Source organism: Ambystoma mexicanum, chromosome 2q (assembly GCF_040938575.1).
Source record: "Ambystoma mexicanum isolate Mex_15411 chromosome 2q, UKY_AmexF1_1, whole genome shotgun sequence".
Lineage (NCBI taxonomy): Eukaryota > Metazoa > Chordata > Amphibia > Caudata > Ambystomatidae > Ambystoma > Ambystoma mexicanum.
In genome coordinates, this window is record NC_090924.1 from 218,172,420 (window position 1) to 218,185,571 (window position 13,152).

General features: G+C 46.2%; 1 protein-coding gene across 3 annotated transcripts in view; it reads left to right on the forward strand.

The window, feature by feature from the left end:
- VPS35L (VPS35 endosomal protein sorting factor like) overlaps window positions 1-13,152 on the forward strand; it is a 1,734,364-nt gene that overhangs the window by 870,920 nt on the left and 850,292 nt on the right. For all 3 annotated transcript variants that reach the window (XM_069647157.1, XM_069647156.1, XM_069647158.1), the window contains exon 17: window positions 563-679. In XM_069647157.1, coding sequence (XP_069503258.1) covers window positions 563-679 — 117 coding nt within the window. The remainder of the gene's footprint in view (window positions 1-562; window positions 680-13,152) is intronic.

The window sequence follows — 13,152 nt, forward strand, 5'->3', positions numbered from 1 at the left end:
GAGGGAACTGCACAGGTTTCTGCCTAACAAGGAGCATTTGATGCTGTGCAAGAAGTAAAGAAGGAACAAATCTTCCAAAAAATGATTTTCCCCCAATTGCTATCTTGGAGTGGATTGTTGAGTGTTCCTCTCCAGTAGGAGAGATCCTGTAATCTTGAAATCGGAAAGGGGCATTTTCTGGTAGACCTGACCAGTGCTGCTGAATGCCCCTGTATGAGGCAGCTGAAGATCTGGCTGCGTCTGAGGTCAAATTGGCTGACTTGAGGTCATGGACGCTACATTGGGAGACTGAGCATAATGCAAGGTAGGGGTAAACTCGCCATTGCCTGGAGCACCAGGGGAACATCAACTCCCACTCTGCTTTTAGTGCTCTGTGTCCCAAATCCACATTTGATAGCCTTTATCACTCTTCCCAACTTCTTTGTCTTACTCCTGAATTTGAAGAGGTACTCCAACTGCGTAGTTTGATGAACTATCACCTCCTCAATGTATGATGATATAATTTGACTCTAAATCCGTAGTTCTACTTTAAAACAAAGACTACCTGACTTTTCTATTCCAGCATCTTCTTTTCCGATCACTTGGATTAAACCTAGCCTTTGCTGACCCTCCAGAAAATGACAGACTGCAGATATTAAATGAAGCTTGGAAAGTTATAACAAAACTGAAGAACCCACAGGTAGGTTATTACTATAGTATTGCTTTCACACCATCTGCTGTGAAAATGGCCAAATTGTAAGTTAACAATACTTGTTTACGGTTTTATTGCCTAATGTTTTCCAATGCATGATAATCTTCATTTCCTAAAGAAACATTTGGAACTTAATTTCTGTAGGGTTGCTGATACAACTGGCCTGCTGATGTAATAGTTGTATTTTGAAAATGTTCCAGGAAAGTCACTTCTTCTGTTAAATCGATATGGGTTGCTTGGGTGCTGAAGTGTTCCTCCTGTTAAGCTTTAGTTCTACTGAGTAAGCAATACGAATAGGAGTACCCCTACATTGGAAGATCATAATAACTATCATTGCAGCATTTTGAATATGGTTCAATATGCAGTGATGAACCATTAAAAATGTGATATTTTCATCATGTAAAGATGCATTTAAGATGTTACCTTAGAAGAGCTGAAAATTGAGAAATATAAATGTAGAAAGTTGAACAAGTTCAATTAGTTAGATACTAGAAATCATATTCTGGATACAATGGGAAGCTTGAGACTTCGCCTACACCACAAAGGCAAGTATGCTGCCAGTTTGCCTTACACGGTCATCAATTCTCCAAAACCTGATTTTTCTTTTAGATCTTTTGTTCAGTATGTATTTTGTAAACAATTATTTATGATGTTCTATGGGCCTTTTTGAGATTTATGTTATTTTCATATGCTATTAAGCTGTGCCAAATCACCACTGTAGTAGTCTCAGAGCACCTAAGCTTGTCCATGGAGTGGAATACTTTGACCCTGCCAGAGGTATCCAGATCTTCATCTGCTGCAAGAAAGAAAATGAGGGCGGGGAAGATGTGAGGAGGGAAAAGCTCTGGCGTCGCTCCCAATGCTGCAGGAGCAGCTCTCTTACGATCCACCCTGGGCGTCATTAGTTAAGGCCTGGGCATGATGCCCTCCTCCTAAGCCCCCTTGCAAAAGTCGCTTACTGCACGATTTTGCCCATCACCTTTATTATAAAGGCTAGCATATGCATCCTTGCTACTTTTACATCTGTTTGAGTTGAGGCATCCGCTCACTTTATCGCATATGGCCATAAGTATGATGTTTACACTCTGGGCCTCAGCTACCCTAGCATGAGCTTCATATGAGCCTACCATCATTTGCTACCCCTGCACTAAGCCATTTTATCATCAGCTTGCTTACCACCCTTTCTGCACTGACTCCCAGGCCTACTGTGCTAACCAACCACATACAAGCATCACCCTGTGCACCTTATGTTACTGTGTAATCATTGCTAAAATGTACGACATATACTAAAGGTATGAAAGTGTATTGTTTATAGACGCTAGATTGCAACCATCCTGGCCATGCCTATGCCCATGCTGCTGCCTTTGATGCATGCGCCTGTGCCTATTTTGAGTTTAGCATTTGCAGCCCACTGTGCCTATTTGAGTTTAGCCTTGCTGCCCACCGTGCGTGTTTTGGTTTCTGCCTACTGTGCCTATTTTGAATTTAGCATTTGCAGCCTACTGTGCCTATCCTCAACTTAGCATCTGCAGCCCACTGTGCCTATTTTGAATTCAGCATTTGCAGCCCACTGTGCCTATTTGAGTTTAGCCTTGCTGCCCATTGTGCCTATTGTTAGGCAGAAACCTGTGCAGTTCCCTTTGGGAACACTGCAAAAGATTTAGGACTACAGGTGTTAGCAGTAACCCCACTTGGTAGCAGTCTGTACCACCCAGATTTACCTGGTAGCTGTGGCTGAGCAGTCAGACTTCCCTCAAGAAGAGTTAGGCAGTATGCAAAGTATACACAATAGGCACCCAGATACAACAATACAAGCAAACACTGACCAGAGCTTTGGTATCAAAGTATATAATTATTTATTTAAGAACACACTATTTGAAACACTCCAGCACTCTTATTGTAAAACACTCTAAACACAGTCACTATTATAATATATACAACCCTTGTTCCTTATCCGAGATTTCTTAGTTAACACCACTTATTTCCATAAGAGGTGAGCGCTTAACTATAGATGGCACTCCAATAAGTTTATGAAGAAGGGAGGGAAAAAGACAGAATATGGGAAGATACACCACTCTAAGCTTTAGGAACACTATTAGCAAGGCAGAAGAGCAAAAGTCACTTGTGAGCCAAAGTCCATAGGCTGGGCCCACTCTTAGAGAGAGCAGAGCACAAATGCGCCCAAGATCACACAGTTACAATAGGCTTAGAAAGTCTTGCAGAGAGTTTGAAAGAGTTTAGAGAGGCTCAGAAAAGTTTAGCCAGGGTGTCCCAGGCTAACCCAGGTTCGAAAGCCAGGGGCTAAATCTACCCCGTACAGTCGGTGGCAAGGGAAGCCGGGCGGGACACGGTACCTTAAGTGGGAAGGATCCTCCAGCGGTGGCAGTTGTTCCTGGCAGCGGGTGCAAGTCTCGTCGTCATCCAGGGGAAGAGAAGATCTCGACTTGGAGGAAAGATGAAGGTCGTTGCACTGCCAGGGAAGAAACCAGCCGCAGAGTTTTCCGGTTAAAGGTATTACCCTTTAATTCACGGTCGTGGTAAAACGTGGTATCCCGGTTGCCGGGGTGCTTGGCACAGGCAAGGCGGCCACGAGATACGTCGGGAAGGCGAAAAGACGGTGAAACTGGTTATCCCCACCAGTCAAAGGAAGAAGACTCTCCGGCGGGAGATCTCCTCTGTCGTTGGGAAAAGTGGTGAGACGGTCCAGCAGGGCTCCACCAGTGGTGTCGTCGTGGCAGGTCGGCTCAGCTTCTCCATCGTTGGATTCTTAGGTCCTGTGGCGACTTCTGAAGTTCCAGTCCCCAAAGCCCTGCTTTTATGCAGAAAACCCCCATTCACTCAGCCTAGCTGTCACTCAAACATGCTAAGTGGTGAGCCGGCCGGCTCATCACTTGGGCCAATCAGGACGGAGTGCGACTTGAGTTGCCTAGGCAACTCTGTCCAGGGTGCCTAAATCCCCCCCCACCCCTTCTAAGTACCCCAGACAGAGTGGCACCACTTTGGAGGGCTTCTGTGAAGAAGCCCGCCAAAAAGTGGAACAAAGGGCTTGACTTGGGTTGGAGTCACAGAAGAGAAAACAAATGCCATTTTAGAACCGAGTTTTGGCAAAAAATACCAACCGGAGAATTAATATTAATTAAATAAACCGGCGGTATGTTCGAGGCTATTGTAATTAAATAAATAAAGATAGTAGCTTCGAACAATGGGAAAATCCCATAGAGAAATATTCGCAGTTGGATATAAAAAGTAGTATCCACTGCCACCAGCCAAAACTCGATCAGGGGGGACGGAGACGTGCCCCCTCGACTAACAGACCCCGGGGCAATCGAATTGCCCCAGCCAGTACGTCCACAATATGATGGTTTGTACTGGTTCTGTTCAGAATTCAAGACTAGTAAAGTCAATGGTGACTTGACATGCCCTGGGAGACAGTAGCCAGTCCCAGGGTATGGAGTCTATACTGGGGGGTCACTATGACACCCCTGTGTTACTGCACTGAGGGTGCTGTGTAACACACATCACAAAAACACATGAAGCCCTATGGAGTAAAAGACCCCGTAGCCCATTAAACACATCTAGAGTCAAAGAAACACACTCAAATCATGCCCAAGAGTGAGGATAAAAGAGTCTCACTCTTGGCAGGAGAAAAAAATAAACTCCAAAAATCCAGCAAAGCTGCTGGGGGACTCACTAGGTTAGGAAATTCAGCCTAAACAGAGAATTCTCCCTAACACTCGCCCCCCCCCCCCCAGACTAAGGGACAGGAGGATTTAATCCACTCCTGGATGAACCTCATACCTCTAGTCGATGACATACATCCTAGAGAGTCCATCAGCATTTTGATGGTGACACCCTGACCTGTGCTCAATGGTGAAATCAAACCCTTGCAGGCAGATTGACCATCTCCTTAGTTTTGGATTTTCTCCCTTCATTTGCATTAACCATCTCAAGGGTTGGTGGTCAGTCTGAATGACAAAAGTAGAACCATACAAGTATGGCCTAAACTTCTTCAGTGCCCACACAATAGCAAAGCATTCTCTTTCGATTGTTGCCCACCTTGTCTCAGGATCCTTCAGCTTAGGGCTGATGAAGCAAATGGGGTGCTCCCTACCCTTCTCATCCAGTTGGCTTAGAACTGCACCTATACCTACATTGGAAGCATCAGTTTGTACAATGAAAGTTTGGTGGTAGTCAGGAGCTCTCAGTACTAGCTTGGCAAAAAACTTTCTTCAGTTTTTCAAAGGCCTGATTGCACTCCTCATTCCATTTGACATTTTTAGGGAATTTTGGAGAGGAGATTACATTCAGTGAATATGGTCCCATAGTTCTCAATGCAATTCCTGTAGTACCCAGTGAGGCCTAGGAAGGCTCTCACCTGGGTTTGAGTAGTAGGTGTTGTCCAATTTTGCACAGCTTCAATTTTGCTGAGCAAAGGCCTTATTTCTCCACCTCCTACCTCATGCCCAAGGTAGACCACTTTACTTTGACCTATCTGGCATTTACTTGCCTTGATAGTCAAATTGGCCTGCTCAAGAGCCTGCAAAACATGCCCTAGGTGGTTCACATGTTCCTCCCAGGAGTGGCTGAAGACTGCAATGTCATCCAAGTATGCCATGCAAAAGTCCTCTATCCCAGCTAGAACTTGATTCACCATCCTTTGGAATGTAGCAGGTGCATTTTTTAATCCAAAAGGCATGACCTTAAACTGGTACAAGCCAACTGGGGTTGAAAATGCAGTTTTCTCCTTGGCATGGTCTGTCAAGGCTATTTGCCAATAGCCTGACATAAGGTCACATGTGCTGAGGTACTTGGCTGCACCAAGTTTATCCACCAACTCATCTGTCCTTGGCAAAGGGTGGGCATCAGTCTTTGTGACTGCATTAAGAGCTCTATAGTCCACACAGAACCTCAAGTCTTTGGATCCTGCCTTTGGTACTAACACAACTGGGCTAGACCATGGACTAGTAGAGGGCTCTATTACCCCGAGATCAAGCATCTTCTTGACCTCCCCTTTGATATGGGTTCTCACATTTTCTGACATTCTGTATCCTCTGCTTTTGACTGGAAGACAGTCACCAGTGAGTATCTCCTGCTGTCCCCAAGGGGTCAAGCCTGGTGAGAGTGAGAACAGGGAGGCAAACTGATTTAACATAGATTTGCACTCCTCTTGTTGCTCAGTTGTCAGATCTGAAGAGAGATTGACTCCTTCAATTTTCTCATCTAAAGGTACACCTCTGAGGAGATCAGGGAGAGACTCGCTCTCTTCTTCCTCTGCTGCTGAAGCTAGAAGCAAGGCTCCTACTTCAGGTCTGGAGAGGTACGCTTTCAGTCGGTTGGTGTGGAAGACTCTAGGAGCTTCCCTGGGTCTGCCCAGATCCACCAGATAGTTGACCTCCCCAAGTTTTCCCACAACTTTGAAGGGTCCCATCCATTTGTCTTGCAAGGCCCTCTGCCTTGTTGGGAGCATAACGAGAACTAGCTGGTCTTGAGTGAACTCAACCATGTTAGCCTTTTGATCATGCCAATGCTTGACCAAAGCTTGTCCAGCTTTCAGGTTATCACTAGCTTCTGCCATCATGTGTGACATTCTCCTTCGGAGACCCATCACATAGTCAGTCACTCTGACTGGCTTGAGGGGCGGAGCACCTTCCAATCCCTCCTTAATCAGGGCCAACGGACCTCTGACTGGATGGCCATAGAGAAGTTCAAAGGGAGAATAACCTACTCCCTCCTGAGGGACTTCTCTATAAGCAAAGAGGAAGGCATGGCAGTAGAAGGTCCCACTTTCTTTTCAGGGGTTCCTCTAAAGCACCTATCATGCTCTTCATGGTTCTGTTAAACCTTTCTACCAACCCATTGGTCTGGGGGTGGTATACGGTTGAGAACTTGTAAGTAACTCCGCAGGTCTTCCACATGGCTTTCATGTGGTGGGACATAAAGTTTGACCCCCTGTCGGATATTACTTCCTTAGGAAACCCAACCCTGGTAAAAATACCAAGGAGGGCCTTAGCTACAGCCGGAGCTGTAACAGTCCTCATATGAATTGCCTCAGGGTACCTAGTAGCATGGTCTACTACAACAAGGATAAACATGTTGCCTGAGGAGGTTGAGGGATCAAGGGGACCAACAATGTCAATCCCTACCCTCTCAAATGGGACTCCCACAACTGGGAGAGGCACTAAAGGTGCCACATTCTTGGAGCCAACCTTACCAGAAGTCTGGCAGGTATGGCAGCTCTTGCAAAACTTATCTACTTCCGCCCCCACTTTTGGCCAATAGAAGTAGAGTGAGAGCCTTTTCTTGGTCTTCTTGAAACTCAAGTGACCAGCCAAAGGAATCTCGTGGGCTAAGTGCAATAACTGTTGTCTGTTTTCTTGAGGTACTACAAGGCACTTGTAGTCTCCAGGTTCAGACTCATTTGGTTCACTGTAGAAGAGGCCATCTTCCCAGTGCAACCTATACTCCCCAGGCTCTTGCCCATCAGCCTGAGCAGCTGCCTGATGGCGGAGACCCTCCAGAGTTGGACATTCTCTTTGTCCCTTACGAAAAGCTGCCCTGCTGGGCCCACCTTCTGCTATTAAAGACTGCAGCTCAGGATGGTCCTCGGGGTCCAGATCTCCAATAAGTTCTTGGCCTCCCACTAGCTCTTCTTCAGAGTCTAGTTCAACCACACAGGATTGTACCTCCCTCTCACCCTCAGCTGGAGGTGGAGTTACAGATGTAACTGTGGACAACCGAGGGGAAGTTCTTGTTGGAAGCACTGGAGTGCTTGCTGCTGGCTTTTTCCTAGGAGTCTTGGGTTGCCCCTTTGCTCCTGATCTGGTAGTTACTGCAGTGAGTTGCTCCAGTGGTAAAGGAGTGATCTCTGTCAGCATCTCCTTAGATAACCCTCGCAGGGTTTTCTCTCTTGCAGGTTTTGTGAGCTCCTGTAACCTTTTACTAGGAGGTCTGGGGGTATGTGACACAACTCCAAGAGCTTTCAGGTCATTACCCAACAGAACCCTACCTGGTACTTCACATTGTACACTGACAGGTATCTTTACAGCCATATCATTACACTGGATGAGAACTGGTAACTGGGGACACATCTGCACAGGCCCTCCAGCTAACTTGGTGAGGCATTTGGGTGCCTTAGCAACATCCTCTGCCTTGAAAAATGATTCATCCACCACAGTTATGCTGGCCCCAGTGTCTCTAATGGCAGTAGTCTCCTGACCATTCACCTGGACACTGTCTTTATAATTCTCTTTAGTATTATCTGGGATAGAATTATACACATCTAAATTCTGTTGTTCCCACAACCCCAGAGAGACTAAAGAAACACTGGCTGAGACACCAATGGGTTCATCAGCCAGGAGTAGAAAGTTTCCACTTGCCAGTGGGACTTCCTCTTCTGGAGCGAAGGCTAAGGAGGCAAGTTGGATCCCTGAAGGTTTACCCTTGCATCTGGGATCTCCTTTCACATGGTCAGTAGAGCCACAAACAAAGCATTTACCAAATGCCTTCTGGAATGGTGGCTTGTTCTGGCCTCCCTCTGGTTTGGCACCAGAGGGTACACTATTCTGCTGTGGTTTCCCTTGTGGCTTACCCTTATGGTTTTGTTTGGGGCCCTCTTTGGAATTTGTAGTATTAGAATTCTCTTTGGAGTCCTTTTTTGGCTGTTCCCCTCATCCTTTTTCTGAGTTACCCCAGAATCCTTGTGAGTGGCCCTGTTGGCAACCCACAAGTCAGCAGCCTTAGCTAGCTTTCGGGAATCTAATGCCTTTGAATCAGCCAAGTGCTGTCTGAGCTCAGGAGAGCAGGCATCATAAATTGACTCCAACATAAAAAGATTCTTCATACCTTCATAAGTGTTCACTTTGTAACCCTTAATCCATCCCTCTAAGTTTTTCAACGCTTCACTCACCCAGGTAGCCCAAGGGGTACCATCATGCTTTTTGAGGGTTCTAAACCTCTTAAGATACTGGGAAGGGGTCTTCCCAAATCTAGCTATCAGAGCTAGTTTCACACATTCATACTCTTTCCTATCCTCCTCCCCCAACTCCATTACCACATCAGTTGCAACAGGGGGAAGCCTAGAGAACAACCAGGTGAGTAAGTAATTTCCTGTGATGTTCTGGAGCCCATGATTATATTCAAACAGAGACAACCAATCCAACACATCCAACTTAGGCTCATACATACCAACCAATTCTTTAGGCATCCGGGGTCTTTTAGGACTGGAACTTCTAGAGGAGCCAGAGAGAGAAGTATTTTCAACAGACAATTTCTTCATTTCTAGCTCATGCTTGAGCTCCATTTCCCTTAGCCTTAGTTCTTGATTCAGTTCCTGGTGTCTTTGTTCAGCCTGAGTATTCAGTCTCTTGAGCTCTAGTTCAAGTTTCATTTTTTCTAGCTCAAGATACTGAGGACTAAGTGTGGGACCTGGCAAAGGTCCAGTAGGTACAGCTGGCAGAGCAGACAGAGGCCTAGGGGGGACAGTCACAGCAGCCTCACCCTCCTCCTCTGACTCTTCCTCAAGATTATCAACATTTTGATCAACATCAATCTCTATACTGTTATCTACAGTTTCTGGCATGGTAGGTTCCTCTGAACCATCATCCAGACTTTGGTTAGCTAAAAACCTTTCTATCAATTCCATTTTCTTGCCTTTAGTCAGGAGATTCTTATGCTTCCAGAGAACTCAGCAGTTTTTGTAGCAAGGGACTCTTGACTATAATTGTCCATAGTTGACATGTCAGAAAGATTACTTTTTCAGTGCTAAGCTTTGTGGTTAGTTGTACTAAGGTATCCTAAAGCACTCTAAAATCTATACTCAATACAAATCCCACCTCTGTACACCAGTGTTGGGCAGAAACCTGTGCAGTTCCCTTTGGGAACACTGCAAAAGATTTAGGACTACAGGTGTTAGCAGTAAACCCACTTGGTAGCAGTCTGTACCACCCAGATTTACCTGGTAGCTGTGGCTGAGCAGTCAGACTTCCCTCAAGAAGAGTTAGGCAGTATGCAAAATATACACAATAGGCACCCAGATACAACAATACAAGCAAACACTGACCAGAACTTTGGTATCAAAGTATATAATTATTTATTTAAGAACACAGTTTGAAACACTCCAGCACTCTTATTGTAAAACACTCTAAACACAGTCACTATTATAATATATACAACCCTTGTTCCTTATCCGAGAAGTCTTAGTTAACACCACTTATTTCCATACAGAGGTGAGCGCTTAACTATAGATGGCACTCCAATAAGTTTATGAAGAAGGGAGGGAAAAAGACAGAATATGGGAAGATACACCACTCTAAGCTTTAGGAACACTATTAGCAAGGCAGAAGAGCAAAAGTCACTTGTGAGCCAAAGTCCATAGGCTGGGCCCACTCTTAGAGAGAGCAGAGCATAAAATGTGCCCAAGATCACACAGTTACACTAGGCTTAGAAAGTCTTGCAGAGAGTTCGCAAAGAGTTTAGAGAGGCTCACAAAAGTTTAGCCAGGGTGTCCCAGGCTAACCGAGGTTCGAAAGCCGGGGGCTAAATCTACCCCGTACAGTCGGTGGCAAGGTAAGCCGGGCGGGACACGGTACCTTAAGTGGGAAGGATCCTCCAGCGGTGGCAGTTGTTCCTGGCAGCGGGTGCAAGTCTCGTCGTCGTCCAGGGGAAGAGAAGATCTCGACTTGGAGGAAAGATGAAGGTCGTTGCACTGCCAGGGAAGAAACCAGCCGCAGAGTTTTCCGGTTAAAGGTATTACCCTTTAATTTGCGGTCGTGGTAAAACGTGGTATCCCGGTTGCTGGGGTGCTTGGCACAGGCAAGGCGGCCACGAGATACGTCGGGAAGGCGAAAAGACGGTGAAACTGGTTATCCCTACCAGTCAAAGGAAGAAGACTCTCCGGCGGGAGATCTCCTCTGTCGTTGGGAAAAGTGGTGAGACGGTCCAGCAGGGCTCCACCGGTGGTGTCGTCGTGGCAGGTCGGCTCAGCTTCTCCCTCGTCGGATTCTTAGGTCCTGTGGCGACGTCTGAAGTTCCAGTCCCCAAAGCCCTGCTTTTATGCAGAAAACCCCCATTCACTCAGCCTAGCGGTCACTCAAACATGCTAAGTGGTGAGCCGGCCGGCTCACCACTTGGGCCAATCAGGACAGAGTGCGACTTGAGTTGCCTAGGCAACTCAGTCCAGGGTGCCTAAATCCCCCTCCACCCCTCCTAAGTACCCCAGACAGAGTGGCACCACTTTGGAGGGCTTCTGTGAAGAAGCCCGCCAAAAAGTGGAACAAAGGGCTCGACTTGGGTTGGAGTCACAGAAGAGAAAACAAATGCCATTTTAGAACCGAGTTTTGGCAAAAAATACCAACCGGAGAATTAATATTAATTAAATAAACCGGCGGTATGTTCGAGGCTATCGTAATTAAATAAATAAAGATAGTAGCCTCGAACAATGGGAAAATCCCATAGAGAAATATCCGCGGTTGAATATAAAAAGTAGTATCCACTGCCACCAGCCAAAACTCGATCAGGGGGGACGGAGACGTGCCCCCTCGACTAACAGACCCCGGGGCAATCGAATTGCCCCAGCCAGTACGTCCACAATATGATGGTTTGTACTGGTTCTGTTCAGAATTCAAGACTAGTAAAGTCAATGGTGACTTTACATGCCCTGGGAGACAGTAGTCAGTCCCAGGGTATGGAGTCTATACTGGGGGGTCACTATGACTGAGGGTGCTGTGTAACACACATCACAAAAACACATGAAGCTCTATGGAGTAAAAAACCCCATAGCCCATTAAACACATCTAGAGTCAAAGAGACACACTCAAATTATGCCCAAGAGTGAGGGTAAAAGAGTCTCACTCTTGGCAGGAGAAAAAAATAAACCCCAAAAATCCAGCAAAGCTGCTGGGGGACTCACTAGGTTAGGAAATTCAGCCTAAACAGAGAATTCTTCCTAACACCTATTTTAAATTCGGCCTACTTTGCCTTCCTGCTTAGCATTTGCAGCCCACTGTGCCTATTTGAGTTTACCCGTGCTGCCCACTGTGCCCATTTTGAATTTAGCATTTGCAGCCCACTGTGCCTATTTTGAGTTTAGCCTTGCTGCCCACTGTGCCTATTATGATTCTAGTCTAGCTTAGTGTATTCATATGCCACCACTTAGAGGGTACGTCAACTTACATAATTCCACATCATGAATATCACAGCCCATAGCCTGCTAACTTGCATATATCTTCGGATCATCACTCACCAGGCAGTAGCCCTCCCAGAGCGTTCATCAGAGTTCTAAATAACTCTACCATTACACCCCTAGCCACCCCTACCATTACCCGGATCAGAGTCCTTCAAGTGGGCCTCAAAGTAATCCATGTAGTCTACTCCTTAGAAACTCTAGACTCAGAGCAAGACTCACGAGACTCCATGAGCCCTTGACCAGAACCTTACCTCCCACCAACAAAAGATCAAATAACCAGAAGGGAAATATCACTCACCTCAATAGCCTGAGGCCCCTAATTACCCCTACCAAAACAGAATCGACCCATTCTACTGCAGTGGCCCCTCCCCTCAAAGGAGGACTAATAAATGCCAAATCCCAGACTGCACACGCCATGGATATCTGCGATTTGATATTGGTCGATAAGCTGGACTTTCTTGCTATCACAGAGTCTTGGCTGCACGACGCAGCAGGACCCCTACTCTACCTAGCAATCCCGGATGGTTACACCATACTGAGACAGGACAGAATTAATATGAGTGGCGGGTGCATTGCTATCATCGCAAAGACTAGCCTAGGCATGAGAACGACGCCCACCATAGTTTTTCTGAATTATGCGAAACGCTCACCATCAAACTTCCTCTAGTTATCTCTGAGACACTGACTATCCACCTCATCTATAGACCACCTGGACCTTTTGGGACATTCGAGGAGGATATCTACAACCTACTTTCCAACAACCTCAAAACTTCCACACAACTACTTGTCCTAGGGGACTTTAACCTGGGTTTCATTGACCCTCTAGACAGAAATGCCACCATCATTGCCAACACACTTTCTGATCTGGGTATAACGCAAAAAACTCTCGAACCCACCCATATCAAAGGGAGAATCCTCTATTGGCTAGCTGATTACAACTGCACCGCCAACATCAAATCCATCGTCCCACAACCCTGGACAGACCACTTTTTCTTGTCCTTTGAACTATCCACCTCTAGACCACTCTCGCCAGCACCCACCATGGCCCTGCCTTGTCCAACAAGAAATAAAGAGTATCACCAAGGATAAAGTCATCCCGGCGATCCTACCCACTCTTAACCGACTAGCGGATCATTTAGACCCCGAAACACTTGTCAACGAGTACAACAAAATCATGTTAACCACCCTTGACAACATCGCCCCTCTAAAACTTAGACCGAGTAAACCCAAATCCCATTTAAATAAATGGTTCACCCCCGAACTAAAGGATCTTCGACTT